Raw genomic sequence first — 24,303 nt, 5'->3', positions numbered from 1 at the left:
TAAATTTGTAAAAATTATTAACAGTTGATTTGGGTATTACGCTTGATACATTGACTATTCGTCTGTAGGTTCCATGAAAAAAATTGGATTGACTTGTTGTAATCTTGTCGTTCATGTTTATTGTGAATATTAATTCACGATGAGGACTAGAGACCTATGATATGTTTATGATTGTGGAAATAACAGTATGTTATCTGTTTTACTAAGTTGTGATTATCGGTCATATTTCATGTAACTAGAACTAACTGATAATTCTATTTATACACTTCGAATTTTACGTATATTGATACTGCATTTGCTATTCTTTTTATTATGTATGACTCATATGTCTGATACTACTTCGTAACCTCCAATGTGATCCTAGCGTTAACTAAATACAAGATGAAGCTACGTCTTTCAAATTATCTTGAAATCGTCTTGTTTTTAACTTTAATTTCTAGATTGAGACTTTTGTTAGTTCTCTTATTTTTCTTTGTTTTTATTATTTATCGACGTGTGTTCTTTTATTAAAAATTAATACAAATATTACTCACAATAAATGAAAATCATTTAACAAATTAAAATATTTATTATTTTCATTCGATATTCGATATCTTTCTGGCCACAAATAAGTACAAGGGAGCTCGTGAACACTTTATTTTTCCAATGTGTAATGATTGTTAACACTGTTGAAATAGCAAGTTGGTAGTTACAAAAAAAAATATTGAATAAAGACAATTCTGAATAATAATAATTACTGCCACCAAATTAATTTTAAAAACAATTTTTTTTTTGGTACTTTAAGCAATTGAAAAAGCCTTAAAAGAAGAGGGTTGTTTTCTTGTGAAAATTAAAAACTTTTGTACTGAAAAAGTTTTATTAAATATGACTATTATTTGCCTTGGTAAAGTAACCTATCACAATTCACATGACATTTTTGAGTAAATTTACTCTCCATATAATTTTAACGTAATGCTAAATGATCAAAAAAATTTAATAAAAATTTGATTAAAAAATTTAGAAGTTTACGATTTTTTTATTCTAAAATAAATTGATTTTTTTATTTTTAATTAAAAAGATAAAAATATTTTTAAAAAATAAAATAACATATGTAAAGTATCATTCTTGTCAAATTCTGATCAATTATTTTATTTAATTTTAAAAAAATAAAAAGTAGTTTATTATTTTATATTTACCATCAGAATATTAATATTTTTTCTATATGTTCTTAAAATTAAATTTATAATATTTAAAGAATAAAAATGAACTAAGAGAGTATCTTAAATCTTGTTTGCTTTGAATTTGTGAAAAATGGTACAATCACTTTAATGAATACAGGGTCCTTTATTATGACTAAGACTAATGCATGTTTAATCACATTTAACACTCTCACTTTCTTTGAGATTTATTGTTAAGTATTATTTGATAATATATATAATATAATAAAAATTTAAATAAAATTAGTATATATGTTTATATTTAAATTAATAATATAATTAGTAACAGTCATCCAAATAAGTTAAGGATCCTTTAAAAATTAACCTCTTTTTAATAATCTCACGATATTGTAATCGCAGTATAATTTTGATTTCAATCTCTACTCTTCGGATGAGAACTCTGTAGTGAATATTTTGTGTGGACGAGATGAACCCTTCACTGTGTAATAGTGCACACGATATCTGAATCGCATTTAGTAAGTTCTATGCGATAAATTCGATTTAGAAAATGTTGAAGAAGATTCGATCCCAGAGTATTTACCTATTATTTGATAATACACATAGTATGATAAAATTTAAATAATAATTAATACATACGTGATATTCAAACTAATAATACAATACAATTAGTAACAACCATCCAAACAAGTTACGAATCCTTCTAAAATTAAAGTTTTAAAATAATTCCATAATAATATGTAAACACAGTACAATCTCGGTCACTATTTATGTTCTTCGAATGAGCACTCTATAGTTAGTTCTTCGTGTGGGCCAGATAAACCCTCCGTTGTGCAAACTATACATGAAATCTGAACCGTATTAAACAAGTCCTATACGATAGATTCAACTCAAAAGATATTGAGAAAGATTCGATCCCAAATTATTTACGTAAATAACCACCTTTCAAACTAACTGAATCATCCGACGGACTAAAAATAACTTTTTCTAACTTTTTAGTGGGGTGGGGTGAGAGGGGGGGGGGTATTTTCACATGTCAAGGCAGGGGAACAATCAAGAGGGGATGACCACATTTTAGTTTTAATGATAATTAAATTGTTTGTATATGTACAAACTTCCAAACCTCACATAAAACCCTATTTACCACTCTCATTTAATTGCATTTAAAACAATTTTGTCTTTTTTTGTTACTATTTTATATTTTTATACTCATATTTTATGGTCCATTTTCCAAATTATTTTATTTTATTTTATATTTCCAAATCCCAATGTATATATTTCCCCACCATAAGAGGACTGCAGCTCCAAACCCATGAAGGATCTTTGACCAAAGTATATTTTATATTATATAGTTTTTTTATTTATATTTATAGAATAGAATAGAAGAATAGAAGCATCAAATTTCAGAGTATTACTCATCTTTGTTCCCTTGATATATAAATATATAATAATAAACAATTTAAATTCATTATTTAATATTTTGATCCAAATTATGGAGGGAAAAAAAATCTCTCTCAAGTCAAACTAGGCTCCCTAAAATCGCATCTAAGATTTAAAATAATTATTTGAAAATTAACTATATGTTTTGTTTTTATAAACGATTTAGATATAGAAAGTTCACACGATAAGCTATTTGCTTAGTAATAGAGTGTCTGTATGTTAATTGTATCGTTACGTATTAACTATAAAAAATCTCATACAAGTCATAGAAAATAATGAAATATGCTCATCGTTATGTTCATCGAAATATTAATTTTTAAAATTAAATTAAATTAAAATTGTGTTATATCTTTTTATTTATACTTTATATTATTCCACAACCATGATTTGCATAAAAAGCAGTACATGGTTTTTTAAAAGTAGCACCTTTACTTGGACTAAAATAAAAATTACTTTTTTGAAATAAAACATTTATTCTAATTTACATCTTTTCACTTCAAAATAATTTATATTTTAAATTTGAAAAAATATTTTTAGTTAGAAAAATTGATCAGAATTTAGTTAGAATGATATTTTATCCATGTTATTTTATTTTTTAAAATATTTTTCTTCTTTTAATTTGGATACATTTTAACTAGAAAATAAAAAAAATTATTTTAAAATAAAAAAATATATTGTAATTAATTATAATGCAGCATATTTTACTGAATTTCAACTATTTTGCCTAAATTTCAGCAACTGAATTTAATATTATAATTATTTAAATTTCATTATATAAATTCTCTCAAAATGAAGCGACATGTAAACTCAAATTTTTTAAAAAATAATTAAAATCCGTCTGTTTTAGATTTTACAAGTCTTCAAAAATAAAAATAAAAATTTAATATCAACCTCATCGAATGTACCATATCTATGACCGATAATGTTATACATATATAGTAAAACTCAAAAATTTTGACTAAATTAAAAACAGAATGATACAAAAAAAAAGTAATCTTAATATCAATCTCATCGAGTGCACCATATCTATGACCGATAATGTTATATATATATATATATAGTAGAACTCGAAAATTTTGACTAAAATAAAAACAAAATGATACAAAAAAAAAAGAAAAATAAAAGTACATTACTAATAATAATAGATTACAATTTTCACAGCATTTTTAATCACCCCTTTCACTAACAAAATACAACTTAATTAAATCAAAAAGGCTGTGAAAATGGAACCCCTTTTTTTTTCTCCTAATTCTAAAAATTCAAACAAAAATAAAAATACTTCAAAAAAAAAAATTACTATAAATAAACTATTCCTAGAAAACCCATTTTATATTAATAAATATTTATGGGTCTTCAAAACTCTTCGATATTACGATATTTTTGAAGAGTTTGAACAAAATATTAACACCGACTAGAGCTACGAAAAAAAAAAAGAAAAAGTCACGTGACTATAACCTAAAGGTCACGTGAGTATCACCTATAAGTCACGTGACTTCCGCCATGCAAGAACGGCGAGCTAGCTCCGGCGACTCCTGGCCGGAGAGAAAAAACCCCATTCCAGATCTCAGTAAAAGCCCTAACGATAATCCCATGATAATACGGAGAATTTAACTGCAAAAAGCAATTCAAAAGCTCTTTCAAATCGTCTTTAGAGTAAATCTCTTTTTCCAAAATCATCTGAAGCATTGATTGACGGAAATCTAAATACGGGTCGTCGGAGTCTTTTTCAACGGCGACGCTTTCGCCGCCGATTCGGCCGAATCCTTGAACGGCTTTTGAGGTTTTGAAATCGGAAGATTCGTTGGTTGTAGAATCGGAATTAGGGGAGAAAGTCGTCGTCGTCGTATCCCATGAACTGCAAGAGGAGTAATTTGAGTAATTTTTGTTTTGGGTCTGAGATTTTGGGGATTTACGGGGTTTTGGGTGGAAAATGCTGGAGAGTTTTGGCCGGATGCAACTACTGCTGCAGCCGATTTTAACGGTGACGTTACTGAGAATGATTCTTCTCCGGTGAGTTGACATTGCCGGAAAAAGTAAAAGTTGCAGAGATTTTTTTTTTTTTAAAGCTGTTGAGAGAGTGAGGAAGAAGAAGTGAGGAGAAAGTTATATATATAAATGGTTCATGTTGGGGTAAATGGGTCGAGATATAACGGATAACTAATTTCGAAATTAATTTTTCTAAAAATAAATAATATTAAAATTTTCGTAACAACTCGGAAATAACTTTTCTTTTCGTTTTTTCATTCGATATTCGGAGTTCATGTTAGAATCTCGACTAAATTTGGATCGCGCATTACGAGGTCCTTTTCAGGGTGGCGTTTTCAACATGATTTTTTTCATACCCAGAGATCGAACATGAGACATCTAATTAAGAGTGAAACGCTCTCGTCAATGTATCATAATCCATGTTGGTTCAGATTTAACTTATTGTTACTAAAAACGAGCTCAGAAGATATTGTATTTTAATTAGAGGTTATGAGTTTGACTCTTTATGAGTACATAATTATTTTCGTAAGGGAGTGTTTTACCCTTTTAATTTGAAACTTTTTTTTTTGCGTAAAATTCAAATTTGATTGAATTTTTATATGAATATCAGACTTCAAACTGATAAAAAAAAAAGGAGAAAGTATATATATATATATATACTTTTTGTAAAAAATTATCAGTAATTAATATTTATATTAAGTCAATAAAAATACGAGAGGCATAAAGATGATTTTATATACTGTTTAAAAGTCATGATTAATTAATTAATATTTTTACTTTATTATTATTATAGCATAGATTATAATGAATTTTTTTTTTTGAGATATATAATATTTGGCATCATATAATTGCAAAGACAGAGAGAAGTAAGATTGTTTTATATGTGTATATTGACGAAATTTTATTTTATTTTAATAAAAATTTCAATTTTCTCTTTTGTCTTCGAAAATTGTTCTTTTTTAATCGTAAAAACTTATTTAAATTTCTCTTTCTACTTTTATTTTCTGACAAAAATAATGTTTTCTTTGACGAATAGCGTACAAACTTTTGATATTCAATCCGCTAAAATAAGTGAAGCTATAAATTATTTCGTACCAAGTGAAATAAAAAAAAATATTTATTTTTAAAGTTATTTTTTTTTAGAAATTAAAAAAGAAGCGAATATAAAATAATATATAAATTAAAGGTATCTTAATTTTTACGATAGTGTAACAGCTAGTTAACTTATTGATAATCGTCGTTTTAATTTTTTTCACGCTCGTTAAAATAAATAATAGATGATTTATCGGCTATATTTCTAGATTGAACATTTGTGGAAAATATCTTATTGGATTATTTCATCTCACATTTAATATAAGATATTAAATTCATCATTTTAGTATAAATGATTAAATGAAACTATTTAAGAAATTAACCAATACCTCAAATCAAAAATAAAATTAAAAATAATTGTCAAGTTTTACGTTTTCAAAATAATATTTATTTTGAAACAATTTTTTAAAGTTAAAGTGATTGTTATGTTATAAATATTTGCCTTGAAATTTTGATTATAGAATTTTTTTTAAATAAACAAGTATAATTAAAAAAATGATATATTCTATGTTAATAATTTAACTAACTAAAAGATAGATAAAGTAATATAATAAAAACTAATCGAAACGTTCAATTAAAATAACAAACTTAGTTATTGATTGATACACACAAGTAGAGATTATTTAAATGAAATTATTATTAATAATTAATATGCAAGTGAGATTAATTAAGGTAATTAAAATATATAGTGCATGAATGAGTAATTAAATTATTAAAAATCTGACAAATACAGAAGGTATAATGATTTATTAAAATAAATAAAATGATAAGCCATTGATTTTCTGCCAACCATTTAGATTTAATTACATGTTGTGTGAGCTTCCTACTAGTTTACACATGTGTTTTAAGCCTCAAATATATGAAATATAATTTTATTCCGTGTTCTGTTCGGTTAGAAAAGATAGTTCGATTTCTTCCCTTAAAATCGTATTTAAGAATTTCTTACCTCATACACGATAGATGATAATGAGAAAGGGCGTTGCATCGACTTGTCGAATATATTGGCACACTTAGAGATTTCATCTCTGGTGATAATTTTTTACTTAGTGATAGAAATGGAGACAGTTATTGGCTTAAATAATATATCAAAGTTAATTATATTCATACACCTTATATGTAATTTCTAAATCATTTTAATTATCAATTTAAAATTTTACTCACACATTCAAAATAAATAAATAAAAAATGCTTTATGGATTTAATTTAACTTACTACAATAGATTGCTAAGATATGTTTTTCTTTTCTAAGAAATGAGATTTTTTTGCCATTTTAAATATAATTAGAAAATGTTTTTTATCATCTAGAGCATTTATTTGAAAAAATGAGGTTTTCTTATAAAAAAAATAAATCACAAAATTAAAATAAATCATAAGTGACTTAAAAAATCAGTTCTCCCTATATTTTCAGGTTGATATAGTGAAAAAGTAAGAACATAGATATTTTTACGAAGTCAAGAGCCTATTATACTTTGTATTAAATATTACTCCCTCGTTTTTTTTTCACTTTATGCGATGATATTTGATTAAAAATGACAATTTTAACGATAGAAAGAATTTATAATTTAAAATAGGTTATATAAGATATAATGAAGCTAAAATCATGATGTAGAGAGTAAAATTACTAATTTAAAGTTTTTTTTTTCAATAAAAAACTATAACAAAATAATGAAACAAGCACTATAATTTCATTTTTGAGAAAGTTAAAGGACAATTTTTGCACAATATAAAGTTAAAAAGTCAAATATCTTATTTAATATAGTATAATATATGTCTTATTACACATGTATATTTGTGGCTCAGAGAAATACTATTTTTCTTGTTTTCCTTTTAATTTGTTTCCAAATTAAATTTGACAAAAACTTATTGTTAAAGTAAAATAAAATCTTGTTAATTAAATTTTACTATGTAAGTTATATAAATTGAGGTGAAAATGTTTATAAATTAATTATGGTTTAGTAATAAAAATGTACTTTTTTACCATGATTAAGTTATAAATAATTTTTTTTATTAATAAATATTTTTTGGTGTTTGGTTTATTAATCTCATATGAAAAAGAAAGAGAATATGTATGTTGAAGGTTAAATAAATGAAAGCAAGGACCACCTATGGATATTGCGAAATAATAATGGTTTTGTACTCTTTAATCAAAAGCCTTTTAATCGAGGATGTGATGAGTCGACATGGAGAAAATCGAATAGAATAATTATGTCGATAAAAACTCATGAGAGTCATCAACCTATTAACCTACACATACCAGATGGTGTACATTGAGCGAAAGCTAGTTTTGACTTTAAATCCAATGAATAAATCTTCTTCGATGAAGAAAGCGTTATGATTAATCTCAATTGTCTAGTTTCAATATACGGTAAGCGCTCCGATTAATTATATCGCGTTAGTGAATATTGAGCCTTGTTAAGTGCAAAATCATCATTATTAAGTTCTTTGCTAATGTGGATTAAATTTTTTTGTTATATATTTATCAATATTTTAGGGGTTGGGGGGTATGGGATGGGAAAATCGAACTTTCACTAACAAGATAGGAATACAGATAATCAACTAATTAAACTACTGATTAGATTTATCATTTTATCATGGTGGTTTAGTATATGCATACAATACATATTGAGATTTTGAAATTATGGAAAAAAATTAGTTTATTTACGATCTTATTAATTATTCGATTAGAATTAAAGAGAAATATACATACAATAAGATATCAGATTCAAACATGCTAACCTTTATAAAAATTCTTTAAGCTCTAGTAAATAGGATAAAATTATATTTTTCAAAATTCCATTACAACGTACATACTAAACATTGAATGAAAAAATAAAATAATATAAATAATGATTTATCCACTTGCTAACCAACTAGGTCATGAATGCAAATTAAAGACAAAAGAATTAAGAAAATGAATATAGCATTAAAGTAAATTCAGAGATTTCTTGTATTTCATGACAAATCTATAAACTTTAGGGGCAGTCAAGGGTAGGCCACAACTCATAAATACAATTAGTACAATTGGGTGGCTTTTTTTTAAAAAAATATAATGATTGAGAAGCTAAAGAAACCCTATTTTTTTTAAAAAAAAATATATAATGATTGAGAAGCTAAAGAAACCCTAGCAAAGTTAGAATATCATGTCACGATACGAGTTTAAGTTATATATATATATCGTTAATATAAAATAATATTACAAATATTTAGAGGTAGAGTCAGAAGTTTAATATTACATATTCTGAATTTTAGAATGACGAATTCAAAAGTTTGAGCATAGATTTTAAGTATTTCTTTTTACTTTGTTTGAAGTTTATGGAATTAGAGTTGAAGATAGTGTTGTGTTTAATTATATTATTTGTAAAAAAGAATATTTAAAATAGGGTTCATAGTGAAAAAATAATAGGAAAACATGTTATAAGCTGTTTTTCAAATTTGAAACATAGAATTTTGAAATTTTCATGGCCAACATGATTTTAATATTTAAATACATTATTCGAACAAAAGCTACTCATTTTGACCCGAATTCGTACTTAAATATCTTCCCTCGCCTAATTTGAATGTATCTTATATTTTTGTGCTTACAAATTTCACATTTTAAGAAGACGAATTTACATATAGATGTTATTCAGATGACTCAACTATCATCTTTTTGCGAGTTTTACACATCAATTATCAATTGTTTTTTTTTACTAAACTATTAGGAAAAATGCATAAATACCCCTCAACTTATGTCCGAAATTTCATAGACAAGTTTTACTATACTAAGGTTCTATTACCCGATAAACTTATTTTATAAATAATTTTCTACCCCTTTTCGGCCTACGTGACACTAGCTTAAGAAAAATGTCAACGGCCCACAAGATAATGTCACGTAGAACGAAAAAGGATAGAAAATTATTTATAATATAAGTTTATCGGGTAATAGGACCTTAGTATAGTAAATCGTGTCTCTGAAATTTCGGACATAGGTTGAGGGGTACTTATGCATTTTCCAAACTATTAATTGACAATTGAAATGTGTTTTAGTGCATAGATAATAATAATTCAGATAAAAATAAAAACTGATAGTTGATATATAAAGCTCGTATAAAAATAATAATTCAGATATATTTTTTCGACTAGGTAAAAAAAATACCTTTTTCCCCTCTGAGAAATAGGTGGACAGACTCTTTTGTACAAATTTATTTTTGGCTGCAAACAATTATTACAAAAATTTAATTTTTTTTTTATGATAAAAGGGGGTCACTTTGCAACCATAAATTACAAGTCCATTCATGTTAAAAAGAAAACAAGTTTCATCATTGCAATGGGGGCTCACACCCCTCTTCATTGGTTTCTGCAGCCATTGCTACAAATAACATTACCAATCAATGGCAAAGAAAAAAAACGCAAATATACCCTCGAACTATCGTAAATGATATGCAGATATTCATCGTCATACTTTTGGGATATTGGTGTTCCTGTCGTCCAAAAATTAGAGCATATATGCTCTTCACTCTAGCGAAAGACACGTAACATTTACGATAGTTCGAAGATATTTTTATCCTTTTTCTCTTGAAAAAAAATAACTGATATTTTTTTTCAAAAAAAAATTTTAAATTGTGATCGAACGTGTATATAATACAACAATAAACTTAGTGTAACTCCACAAGTAAAGTAGAATGTATGCGAAGTAGAGAGGTTGTTGTCTTTCGACTTTTGCTTTAAAAAAATAGTCTAAAGTAAAATTAGAAGAAATAACATAAATGAAGATAATCGTGACAAAATTTTATAGACGAGCGAAGATATTGTATCGTCCTAAATAATAGTCATAACAAACCATAACAATAATCAAAGTAATAAGAATATCACAAATAATAATTAAACTCAAAGAGTACAAGAGTAGTAGTACTAATAAGCTAGACAACTCCACCTACATTGATTTTTTCTTTTCTTTTATAGCTTTAAAGGGTCGTTAGTTGAAAACAAGTTATCGAACGATAAGTTATTCCATTATATATATACAAAATAACTCGTCCCCCCTTACTATAACAAAAATGGTGAGATAAATAATTCAAGAATACCTAATATCTCCAACCAAACGTGAGATAATATAATTCTACCTTTCGTTCTGAAATTATTATACTTCAAACCTCACACCAAACAACTCTTAACGATGATGGTGTTTGAGCTACCATTAGTATATTTCTTGAATATATTGCTTACCAAGACTTCAGCTGATGAAAAAAAAACCCTAACATTTTCTGTTTCTGCCCAAATTTGATGTCGAATCTTGCATGATTTTCATCGACTTCATTGACTGTTAAGACGATCCTCGGATGCAAGCAAGGTTCGAGACTCTTACTCGATCGTCACCGGACGAAAGTGCACAAATAACCACTTGAAGGAACAATGTTTAAGACATAACACAAAATTTATACTTTTAGTTCTCTCAAAACCAACTTCAGTTCCTAGGAGTTGAAATTGAACACTTACCATTGTTGTCTTTGATACAAGATATGATATGAATTTCATAAAAATCAAACATTCTCTTGAAATAATGATCTGAATTTTGTTGAACCAGAAACAATCGATCACATATTAGCTCGATTTTATTGACTGCCTGAAGGCGTTTCCAGAAAGAGATAACGTCTACTCGGAGTCTATTTTTGAGAAATAATTCTTGATTAAGCCAGAAACATGCTTAGCTACCCATAATGAGCCAGCCTCTGTGCAAGAAAAAGCATGAGTAAAATTCTCTTTTTCTACTGCTACAACAGCACCTGGTACCTTATTGGAGATCTGTAAGAACAAAAGTGGTTATTAGATCAAATATCAGTGTATACGGGCAGCTTTCAGGTTATATATTTCTTGACAGAGATACGTAGACGTTATTATCTAGGCAACTCAAGTAGACAACTCGAGCCTCACGGTGCACCTGAACAAGCCTGATATGATATCAAAGGCAACTCAACTAGACTGCACACATTCACTCCATCACATTTGGGACATCGAAAATAGGATATGCATACTTTACTTAGTAGTGTAAATCTCAAATTCGTCATTTCAACTCACAGCTTCACTTTGACTTGTATACTTTGTCAATATCTAATTTCTCTAACAAATGAGTTAATCACTTCCTAGTTCTTCGAGAATTGATCATTGACAATGGTTTCTAATAAGATAATCAAGTCGTGGAAAGAGTCCACATCCATTTTTTTATATGTATAATCGTGATGTCTGGGCCAACTTGTCGCACCTCGATTAAGTATACGGGTACCAGCTACCTCCCACCAGGCACATGTATCCAGTAACTCTATCGATCATGATTGAATAGATAGGAAGAAATCACCAAGTGTTTTTGCCTCTGCTAGGATTTGAACTCAACCAACTTTCATTGACCACGAAGCTATACCCTTAGGTGCAATAAGATGATTAAGTTGTTGTGGGAATTTACATTCTTCAGCAACATCAATGGAATTTACAACTAGATACATCTATTTTGTTAATTTCAAGTTCATAATGTTATGTAGGGATCATTATATTGTAAAATGTTAAACAATGAATAAACTGATAACCTAGGCAAACACACTTGGAAGTCTTAAACAACATGCTCATTTCTCTTATTTCCAAAATGCAGTAATTTCGACCATATTGTAGAATTTAAATAGAAATTCTAGATATTATCTCCTCCTAAAAACTCATTAAATTGATTCTTACAGTCAGCTTGCACAGCAGATTTAAAATGATAAAGCATGAGAAGTTTTAAGAATGCTGGTCGTAGCCGGATCTAACGTTAACGTGACATCATAGAAACGGTAAATCTTTGTAGTTTCACATTGCAAATATAAAAGGGAAAAATCTTCTCAATCAAATAAACAGTCAAACAATATTTACCTCTTCATAAAGATCTAAGGGACCCCAGTGATCGTCGACTCCAAACAAAAATGCCATCTGACTTTTCTTTTCCCTCATAAATGACCAATCAGGTACCTCAGAAAGCTAATACAGAAGGAGAATTAGGATAGACAGAGAAAACTTCTACGGAAGATTTACCAATATGCATGGTTTTGGGGCAGTTGAAAATTAATGTTTTTCTATGGGAGAATCCTGCCGTAGACTCTGGTCCAAGCTATTAGTGTGACATACATGATACATGCAGCTGTCGTGAAACAAAAAACACATGGTTTTTCACCCTTTATATGAAAAATTACAGTCAATAGCTTCCATAACCACCATTATCTTTAATAAGAAAATTTTGCATGAAAAATGTGCAAAATATGCACTACTTTGGAGGATCCAACATGTGGAACTTAAAACCAACTCGAAAGTAAGCCGCAGTGGATCAAATAATGAATACCCTTGGATCAATATATATCACGTAAAAGGACAAATTTACCTTTTCGAATTCGGTCATTGCCATGTATAGCATGTTCTGAACAGTATGGTACTGAAAAGCATATTGCAGTGGGCAGCAATGATTAGTATTCAAACTAAAAAAAAGATATACATGTGTGACTTCAAAATATCAAGTATCACAAAGAACAAAAAAAAAAATTGTTTCTTGATGAAAACTGCAATGAAACCAATAGACAAAAAGAGGTTATTGGTATTGTGCTTCGTTTTGAACAGTTGCCCTCAAGATCACAGCGAGTAGAACTAGAAGCAAACTGCAGCCATCTAGTTACATAATTCTTCAGTAACTAGGTAATCTACAACAAGCCGTCATAAAACGTTTCAGCAACTAGGTAATCTACAAGGAGCCATCATAAAACACCAAAACAGAGGGCTGAAATATGGAGGATTTCCAAATAACAGTGGGTTTATACATGGATCTACCAAGAGTGTACTTTTTTACCCTAGTTATGATGAGTTAACCAATAGAATACGAGATTGGTGAGTACTGTTCGGACATAAAACCGTGTTAATGGACAACTATTAGGAGAGTCTATCAAAATCTTGAAGGACAGAGGATGAATCTAGAGCATTCAGATTTTAGGAAGAGTTGATAGAAAATATGAATAGCAAGTTTAGACTTCAGTTAACATGAAACGAAATTAGAGTGAGACTAGATGAGATAGCAGTTTCCAAAATGCAGACTATTTATATATTTAGGCTAAGGCTCTAGAGAAATGCATTGGTAGATGAAAATGAAAAATATAGAATTAAAATAGAATGGCTAAAATAGAGGAGTCCTACCAGAAAATTATATGATAGGAGGATACCTACTAAACTTGTAGACACAGTAAATTTGATACTCTAATCCCCAACATATCCACAAGATGAGTTACTTAGAAATAAGGAGACATAACAATGCACTTATTCGTCAATAAGTACAAGTTGCACATGGAGAGGTAATAATAAGTTGTTCTACGAGATTGTTTGGTTGTGTCTGTTGTGGACCTCCAATTGCACGGTCCGTAAGTGTGACAACAGTATGATCAAAAGTTTTGAATGGGGACAAAGTAGATCTAAAAAACACATGGAGGAAAGACTCAAAAGACCAACAATTTCTACTTTCTAGGAATCCGTATGAACAAGCAAAAAAAAAAAAGCAGCAACGTGTCTTTATATGTGACACCAAATAGTCGAATTGAGGTTAGTCGTTACAAGAACACTTGTTTGACAACAGTTATATAAATTTGGTAAGAAATATTATAAGAGTGTAAGGATATATGTGAGATTTTGAAAATCATTGTCCTAAAAGAAATTAGAAGATAGAGGAAAGAAATGAACACAAATGGATACTGATTAAGGATTCCTATAGCTGATTTAAACTAATCTGAAACTGAAGTGTAATTATTCTCGTAAAAATTAGGACTTGACCATGTTTGCCTACATATTGTATTTCACCTTTGATGGCTTTCAGAGGGGAAAAAGGAGGCATGGTTTGCTTGCCATCAAAATTGACGTGGTTTGGCTTTTCATAATTGTTTTGGTAAGAGCTTTGACTTGGCATTTTGGGAAAGAATTGACTTACAGATCAACTTGGCAAGTAGAACTCATCACTCATTTATGCTAAACAGAAGTGAGTAACTGGTTGATCTAATACTTCAGATATGATTACCACCAGCGATAAAGAGAACCATAAGAAATTGATCCTCACCCTGAGGACATGTGAACAAAGAGCCTCCACTGCAGCTGGGGACCAGGAATTTCCCACAGAGTTTTTCACCAGAATCCTGGAGATCCAGACTGGTAACAATCCCAGAATTGCTACAATTGAACTAAAGCCTGTAGATAAGGTGCGAGATCTACAGAAGTTATAACCAAAGAACATCAGTTTTGTCACAGTAATTGCATGAGGAAAAAAATGCCCATGCTAATATCACACACAAACAGGAAAAGAAATGATAATATACTCAAAATCAAAAGTGTCCCTCAATTTGTTTATTGGATATTTCTGATAGATGCCACGAATTAAATCCGAGATAAATAAATTAGAAACTGCTCAAACTCTAAATGTACAACTTCAGTTCGGAGAGCTTCTTAAAACAAGAAAAACAGAGGCAAGAACCAGTTGCAATCAGAAAAAATGGACATACAAACTAGAACAATAGAAGTTACATGTCGAAAAAATAAAAACTACAGCCACTAAGTTGGAAATGCTAATCAAGTCATACGATCTGCAAAGAGAATTTAATAATTTCGAGCTAAAAGCAATCTGATTGCACATGCTCGTTACTCAAAGTACATAATATAATATTAATGGATTCTACAAATTTTTCATTGAGGATTGAAAACAAAGGTACAGAACTGATCTAAGAGAAAACAAAATACTCGCTGGTCCCAAAATGGACAGGAAGGGAAGTACAAAGCTCTCACTTAGCATAGAGAACAGAAAATGGAAAAAAGAAGAAGAGATTTACGCTGCAATCTTCTTTATAATAGATTGTGTTGAAGACTTGGTATTTACAGCTAGAAATGGATACAAGCAAATGCAGTATGCCACCTAGAAACCAAAATAGAAGTATCAGAATGATAATTAGAATTTTGATATAAAGAGGCATGGTAGTGAAAAAAGATTATACATAATATAAAGAAGGCATTCTCATCACCTTTCCTTGGAATCTTTTAAAAATGTCTAGAGATATGTATGATCCAATAGAATGACCAACCTAAGAACGGAGATCAAAATCAGCCAATAGCATAAGTTAATATTACAACATGAAACTTCTAACACAGCCAGAAACTGAGAATCTGAATATCTACCAGTACTATAGGAACTTCAACATCCTGAAGTTCATGCTCTATGAAGTTCATCTGGAAAAAAAGATTTGAAACAAATTAAATCAAGAATGCAGATTGATATAGACCATTGTTTTGAAAGGAGCTTTTATGGCGATTCCTGGGGCGCAAACTGGAGTGGGCATACGAAAAGACATACTGGGGGATATCGGGCTGTAAGTTCTGTTGGGAGCATCCCTACAAAGTGAGGCACATGACGTACCACAAGAAGGCTCACGCCTTTTGGAACTTATAAAAATAGAGGTAATTTACACAATCCCATTGTTTTTTCTAAATCCCTCTTTGTTAATACTCAAATTCTTCCCACACCAAAGAAAAAGATCCCTAACTCATATCATCAAGGCTAACCAGCAACCCTGAACATAAAGAAATCATCCTCAGACCAGTCCTAGCGACTTTGGCATGATCATCTTGCTTTACCCTTTCCTTTTTCAGTCACATTAGATTTTGGATTTTCATTTTTTTGTGCCTTAGGCATGTTATTTTCTTTGATGTTGATTCACCTTCTATTTTCTGCTTTTTTCTGGTTGAAGAATGCAATAAAGCATTAACTACATGTTCAAAATTTAAATTCATGTGGAATGTGACTTTGGAAGAAGTACAAGTTGTTGCATCCGGAAGTGGTAATATGGGTAGTTAATCTGGTTCTATAACTACGGCAACTCCAAAAGACTAGATATCTGATAGATGACTTTAATAGAGCTAAAGCAAAAGCAATCTACGAACTCCAAAGTAGGATACTATATACAAATCCTATTCCTATTCCTTGTTCGAAATTGCACAAATCCTATTCCTACTATAATATTAATTATTGAAATGTAAAATTGAATACTGATGGGACTTATGCCCTGTGGATTACGCATTTCTCCATGCCCTCAAACACCAATATAGACGTTGAACTTCCTCCTGAGGAAGAATAGACGAAGCTAATCCAATAATGAGTATGAGTAAAAACTGCTCTTGACTACATCCTTTAGCCACAAAATGAATGGTAATTTCAACGTTCCATTAACATAGATATAGCACTAATGAGGAAATATTAGTGCTATTGGCACCCTAACCATAAAAGAATTGCTAATGATATGCTTTTCACCATCCCATCCGCCACACCCCCTCCCCCAAAAAGAAAGGATTTCTTTTTTAAGAAAATTCTAAAATGTGGTAAGAAAATTACCTTGTGATCTGTTTGTTCTTGCAGTGAGAACAGCCTTCCATGCTCCCAATTCTAGCAATTGGAACAAATCATACAACTATGTTAGCCATGCAGTTGTTGGGGTATTAGTGCCAGGTGAAAGTGTAAAACAAGATATTAACATACACCAATGAATATTCATCTTTAAAGACTATCGAATCAGTCTATGACAAATCTTAGTTCAATCAAACTGTGAACTAAAATTAACGGTCAGAAAGGAAGAACAAACACCAGAGGCCCTTACAGCAACTCAAAACTGAGACTCCATTTTATCAAATGGATATCACATGTTCCAATAGAATGATGTGTGCAACCTAACTTGCACAGCAATACCAAAGCTCGACTTAGCTCACTGCATCCTTTTTGATAGACGGTCTTTTAGTTCCACATAGAGTCATATTGAATGCTAATGGAGTTCAGAAGTAGTAAGCTGGTGCAACTATTTCCATACCATGTTAGTCTTCTCGATGCTTGTATTTAAGAAGAGGTTCCAGTTAACGATGATCCCTTGTCATGGATAGAAGAACAGTTCGTGCACACATATCTGAAAGACATGAGTGTATATATACATGATAGACATGTCTCATTGGTCTCCAGTCTTTTAGTTCAAATATTCTTGAATTGACCACTTATACATATTAATTAGGGTACTTTTTAGGTTTTGTAACTTTTACTACTTTTTTCTCCTGCAAAAGAAACTGTTTTTTATGAAATATAAATACTTGGCAAAGACTAGGAATCTAAACCTGTTGTCCTATGAATTTTATCCCAAGAAGCAGGAATAAAGCTTAGGAATATAGAGTTAAGAGAAAAAATTATAGTAGGAATTGAACAATGCAAAAATATATTTAACCAAGTTTCTTTTCATACTTTATACAACTTCAACGCGCCAACCGCAATTTTTAAAACCTTATGGATAGACTATCTGCATATGATCCTGCTAACTCCCCTTTGCTAAAGGAGCTTCATAAACTCCAGGAAAGTTTCAGTAACCAGTAGGTTGTGAATGCGCGTACAATTGTTCCTGGTATATATCTGATTTTAAAGGGTTATGGGACTATGCGGTAAGGGTAGGGGCAACTTTTTGCTAATTTGTAAAGTTTTGATGAATCCAAGTGAAGCTCTCATTCCCATATTGCAACCGTTTGAATCAGAAAAGTAGCCATTGTAACATGGTACTCAAAGAATAAGGAGGTGGTGAAGACAGGTACTAGGCAATGAAGGGGATGACAAATCATAGAGGTAAGCAACAAATACATGCTGTTTGCAGTTCAAAGGTTATTGCGATAGTCAAAATGTTTTTATGTCTTGAAATACTGCTTACTTCATTAAGAACATGGGAACTGAAGAAAATGAGGGTGATCTTAGACAATAGAAGCAAACTTAAGCTGAGTATGGAGGTTGTGAACCAGCTGCCAGTATTCAAATTTATGTTGGCCTAAAGGCATTACCTTTTCTGTTTGAGCAATGTGTGAGATTGCTGAAAGAAACAAAACCAAAAATGGATCAATTAGTACAAAAGTTCATATTTTAAAACCACAAATGAGTATTTCTAGCTGATCAGGAATCTCGCTATTCAAGATGTGAAACTGTATCTTGCCTGTCACAGATGCAGTTCCATCCAGCAGAACATAGAGTGATTCCAGAAAATCAAGATAAAATGAGATAACACCTGCAGCAGTATACATAGTTTATTTACTGTAACACTTCATTAACACGTACAAAAACATAGATTCAGTGGCTTACAAACTATAACAACCTGGATTTCCAGGAATAAACAAAACATGAAACTTCGGGTCCTTCGCATGAATTTCCAGCAGATCCATCTTATAACTGACCCAGCATTACATGCACAAGATGAGAGACTACCCTCAATAATAAACACTAACAACATGATTTGATCTTCAATCAGCAGCTCATTTCTCATAAGTAAAAGGCAATTGGATAGTAAGTAAAATGCCAATCAGTTCGATATCATAGTAACCCATGAGAGTACCAAAATGCTATCTCAGCTATCCTAACTACTCCATCCGTTCCACTTTGTTTGGTACTATTTCCGTACTAGTCCGTTCCAAAAATAAAAAAATAAAAAATAGCACACTCTTATATTCCTAAAAAGGATGAAACTACTATAAACAAGAACTTTTAAAATAGAAAATATTTTTAAAATGCTTCAAGAATTCCTAAAAAACAACTCTTTACTCTCAACTACTACATATAAAAGCACCCAATGTGGCCTAGCGATCCACGAAAGTGGGTTGAGCACCATGAGGTCACAAGTTCAAATCCCATTTAAGACAAAACACTAGTCGAGGTGCGCGCAAACCAGCCTGGACACCACAGTTACCAAAAATAAAGACTACTACATATAAAAAAATATGCACAAAACATAAAGAATGATAATTTCTACACCAAAAGACTAGATTTTTAAAATAAAAAACTCACTATACACAATGACAAATGTGCTTCAAACTGAAACTCCAATAATCGAGTCTGTTGTGACTTGTGATCCAAACTGACTCTGACACTCTGTAAGGGCCTATGGGCTATTAGAGTCTTTTATTTGGAATCCAGACCCAGTAAGCATTTGTTAAAAAGGACTAGAAGTTAGAAGAATGGTTAGACAATTATGTTGAAGCTTTGGCTGTCAGTTATCTCATCCCCTTTCACTGTTCTAGTATCTCTTCTTCTATGTTAATCTCTCCTTAGTTAGTGCTTTCTTACTTCGTTGTGCGCATTATAGTTGTAACTTGTATTCAACGATAAATATATATTGCTTGAGTTGGATTCGAGTTTGTTTCAGAGACTATATTAGCAATGTCTAATATCTAGTACCCCTATCTATCTGATCACATTCACAAATCAGCCAGACAGACTCGAACCCCGAAAAATTACATTTTGCATATATATATAAACTCAAAATTAGTTCTTCGTGTGCTTACTTCTTTATATTATGAAAAATCCTATATCACATTAACCCTTCTCACTAACAATATAAATTAAATAAATTTAGAATCAAAAAACACAGCTGAGAGTGCAATAATACCCTGAAACGTTACTAAGCCGAAAATTTGCACGCTTTCTTGTATCAATTAGACTCAAATTTTCAGAACCCATTTGTAAATTTCTACACTTCGATGAAATTCTTCTCCTGAAAATCAAAAAACCCAGAAAAAAATCATTAATCATCGAATATATATCCAAAAAAAAATACGAATTTGACGTCTATTTGCATAGTTTACAAAAAAAAAACACAAAATGGGTATCAAATCTAACAAAAAAAGGTAAAATTATTTGGGATTTTTGCAGAGAATTTGTAGAACCTGGAGAAGTAAGAGAGAGTTCGAGTAATGGGAGAAAGATGATGAGCAAAAACCATGGATTTTACCTGAGGATTTTGTTCGAACTCAATGGAAGTGTTTCTAATTTTTTATCATTTTGTTTTTTCGAGACTCGATTAATAATTTCATATCAAATACATTTAAATATATGTATTTTTATTATCGGATTACGTTAAAATAGGGAGAGAGTCGGAGTAACACTTTTCGGATACATGTGAATGAACTAAAATACATGTATGTTAGGACCAAATATTGGGAGAGAGACGAGCGGAGGCGAGAGTAGAGAGAGTCAAATACGCACCTAATTTTGATCTTATGTATACGTTATACATGTATTGCAATGGGCTAGATATATGTATTTGAACTTCGAAAACCTGATACGTAAACATGACATTAAACTTGACGTCAGTTAGTAACTATAACTTTGGTGTGCACTAGCAGACACTTAAACTATTATGAAATTTAACAAATAGACGCATTCGTCCTACGTGACACCTTACGTGACAATTTTCTGTCATATGTGGCGTCCGAAGCGTATTAATGTCATGTAGGACACGTATATCTACACTTGTCCAATTTTTGTACCAGTTTAAATGTTATTTGTACACATTCAAAATTGTAAAAATTAGTGTTCACTAAAGCTAAGTAAATGACATATTTATGTATTATATCTATTAAAATTCAAGCAATTCGCGCCTTGACCGGTAGAAATTCGTAAGCTTACCCTACATGCACTCTACATATGGTTTTCCACCTCATATCCCGAGATACGAGTCGGATAAAGTTGATAGATTCATTTAAACCTTCTTCAATACAAAATCATCACGTTTATATATAATTAGAATTAATTTTTTGAAATATTCAATTTTTTTTAAATATTTACTTAAAATTATGATTTTATTTCATATTTAACATCTATATTTCAATTTAATTAATCTGAATTCGTGCATTGCGTAACTTAGTTGAGGATATCGTTCCTCCCACCTGTCATTCTCCAAACTCCAAACAACTTTTATTTTTCTTATATTACAAATTTCTATCTTACTAAATGCATGTCTCATTTTTGCATTTTTTTGAATTTATCTTGATTTCCAAAAAAAAAAAAATATATGATTTTTACTGAAGATGAATAAAATGTATTAAAATATCTTTAAATTTTGTGTTATATTTTTACTTAAGGTAGTGATGTCTATAATATATACTTGAATAAAACATATTTTTTTAATTTAGCTGAAAATATTCTTTGTGAAATGTTATATGTAAAAAAAGCTTAATTTGTTAGTTTGAAAACTCGTTTTGTAAATTGTATCAATCTTAGTTGCGCGGACTCTCCACTTTTGATATCGCATCCGTCTCAGATTCTTTAAAAATATATTACTTTTAGTGAATTTCACACACTCTTAATATTTTTTAAAAATCCGAACAACATAAATATCAATATTTATCAATATATATATATATATATATATATATATATATATATATCACAAAGTGAATATCATGATTCCCACTCATAATATTATTATTATTATTTTTAAAAAAAATTAGAAAAGTATAAAAAGTACACAAGTTCTAGCCTCTATATCTTAAAAACAAAGCAAGTTTGTCTTTTGAAGGAAAAAAGGAAACAAAATTAAAGGAGTTAATTTAATATTAAGTTGATGAATCAACATTCAATTTTTGAAACCTAGCTTCATTATTTAAACTACATAATATATGGGAATTGTTAATCTATTATATGTTTTCTAATTCTCCAATTATTTGTTGTCAACATATTAATATCGAAGACTTTTTCAAAGATGCATAGAAAGGGAATAAAAGACGGTTATCTCAAAAATTTATATAGTATATACAGATTTTTAAATTTCATATTCTCAAATTTAAAATAACAAAAAAGAAACTTTTTTTTCAGGTAAAAAATCAATATAGATTTAACTCGATGCAATCTAACTATAAACCCAATATCAATATGCCTTAGGATGAATTATTGAACAGAGTGGCCTCCTATGTTACAAATAATTACTTGGATTTTTTCTTTTAATTAATCCATCTTAACTCATTAATAATCCAATATGTTTTTCTGAAAAAGCAGAGTTACATCAAAATCAATTATTGTTTATTATTGGGAAAATGCACAAGTATCCCCTCAACCTATGTCTGAAATCCCAGAGACACACTTATACTATACTAATGTCCTATTACCCCCCTGAACTTATTTTATAAGTAATTTTCTACCTCTTTTTAGCCTACGTGGCACTAGTTTTTAAAAAAAAGTCAACCATTGTTGGGCCCACAAGATAGTGCCACATAGGTCAAAAAGGGGTAAAAAATTATTTATAAAATAAGTTTAGGGGGGTAATAGGACCTTAGTATAGTATAAGTGTGTCTCTGAGATTTCAGGCATAGATTGAGGGGGTACTTGGGCATTATCCCTTTATTATTTCATTTTGGCCTTCTAATTAAGTGGTTAATTCTCCTTTTTTTTAATCGATAATGATCGATCTGCTGCATCATATTTTTTGATAATGTACATGACAAGAAACTTCAAATGACTTAATTATACTTTGATATAAATTATATACTAATTTATTTCAGGGTCAATGAACTATCAAATAGATACATTGTATTGAATTTGTGGTATATGAACCATGTTAATGAACCTAATAAATGAGTCTATAAGAAAACCAAGTCTACTAGAAGGGGAAGCCTAGCTTGGAACAATATATGTCACGAGTTTGAGCTCTGGAAGTAATTATTAATTTTGTAGATTATATTTACTATATCACACCTTAAGAACTTTTTTCGAATTTAGCTAACGTGAAATATCTTGTGCATCAGAATGTCGTCCCACACTTGTGTAATTTCTTCTATCGCTCTCCTCATTACCCTCGACGGCAGGTAGGAAGATCCGTCACAGGCACGGCGCTCGGTTGAGAGTCTCCGTTCCAAAACACTTCAACTCTGAAAATCTGGGTACTGGGAGCGACTCTCTGAACTCCGCAACGGAATTGCAGCACGGACCGTCGTAGATACGACGGACCGTCACAAGTTTCATTACTGAATTTAACTCTCTGGACTTTGTGACGGACTTGCGGGACGGCCCGTCATGAATACGACGGACCGTCACAAGCTGCGTAACCCCGACTTGGTTAAATTTCTGCTAAAAGTTTTAAAGGGGTGTTTTGGACTATTCATGATTATAATTATGGAATTAGTGGGGTAAGTTTAATAATTTATTTACTTGGGGGTTAAAGAAGTTAATAAGGAAATAAATAGTGGGTTACTTTTATCATCTTTTATAATTGATTATATGATAATTAGGATAAAAGAAAAAGAATTTGGAGAGGAAAAATAAAAAGAACAGAGGAGAACGAACGAGCGAGAGAGAGAGAACGAGGAAGAAAGCAAAGGCATCGGGAAGTAGCTTGCTTGATCACGATTCTTCGGTAGAGGTAGGTTATAGTTTATTTCTATGTGATAGATAAACTCTAAATAGCGATCGATATGTATTGGGTGGTATTGTAAAGTCTTCTATATGCTTGATTGTGTGTTTGTATGTTGTGATTGTGTAATTGTGGTGGTCAGAATGATGAGACTGTTGAATCTTCAATCTTAAATCCTCTCTATTAAGATGGCGCCTTGACATAAAGAAGGCTTGATGAACTAAAATAATGAGATAAATGGATGGGAGTGTCACGTTCCGACACGGTAGTATTAGGGGATCGGAGTGTCACGTTCCGACACGGTAGTATTAGGGGATCGGAGTGTCACGTTCCGACACGGTAGTATTAGGGAATCGGAGTGTCACGTTCCGACACAATAGTATTAGGGGATCGGAGTGTCACGTTCCGACACGGTAGTATTAGAGGAT

The 24,303-nt window shown here is 30.4% G+C and overlaps 2 protein-coding genes across 4 annotated transcripts; one reads left to right on the top strand and one right to left on the bottom strand.

The window, feature by feature from the left end:
- The first annotated feature begins 4,094 nt into the window (after window positions 1-4,094).
- LOC138340786 (uncharacterized) lies at window positions 4,095-4,298 on the top strand. Its single transcript, XM_069293010.1, is given in 1 exon segment — window positions 4,095-4,298. A coding segment is annotated over 1 exon segment (204 nt).
- A 6,754-nt stretch (window positions 4,299-11,052) lies between these two features.
- LOC101254931 (uncharacterized) lies at window positions 11,053-20,559 on the bottom strand. Of its 3 annotated transcripts, none has more exons than XM_004228517.5 (13): window positions 20,415-20,559; window positions 20,138-20,242; window positions 18,851-18,924; window positions 18,692-18,763; window positions 18,543-18,571; window positions 17,074-17,124; window positions 15,864-15,914; window positions 15,710-15,769; window positions 15,521-15,603; window positions 14,758-14,905; window positions 13,051-13,101; window positions 12,549-12,653; window positions 11,053-11,453 (listed from the first exon to the last, which is right to left on the bottom strand). In XM_004228517.5, the coding sequence occupies exons 1-13, from the start codon at window positions 20,468-20,470 to the stop codon at window positions 11,304-11,306; spliced, it is 1,035 nt and encodes a 344-aa protein (XP_004228565.3). In that variant the 5' UTR covers window positions 20,471-20,559; the 3' UTR covers window positions 11,053-11,303. The 3 variants fall into 3 exon arrangements, with proteins under 3 accessions (XP_004228565.3, XP_069152127.1, XP_069152124.1); XM_069296026.1 differs by having other exon boundaries at window positions 20,480-20,552; XM_069296023.1 differs by lacking the exon at window positions 15,864-15,914.
- Between the last annotated feature and the right edge of the window lie 3,744 nt (window positions 20,560-24,303).

The sequence above is a fragment of the Solanum lycopersicum genome, chromosome 1 (genome assembly GCF_036512215.1).
Source record: "Solanum lycopersicum chromosome 1, SLM_r2.1".
Classification (NCBI taxonomy): Eukaryota; Viridiplantae; Streptophyta; class Magnoliopsida; order Solanales; family Solanaceae; genus Solanum; species Solanum lycopersicum.
This window is presented reverse-complemented; position numbering and strand designations above follow the sequence as displayed.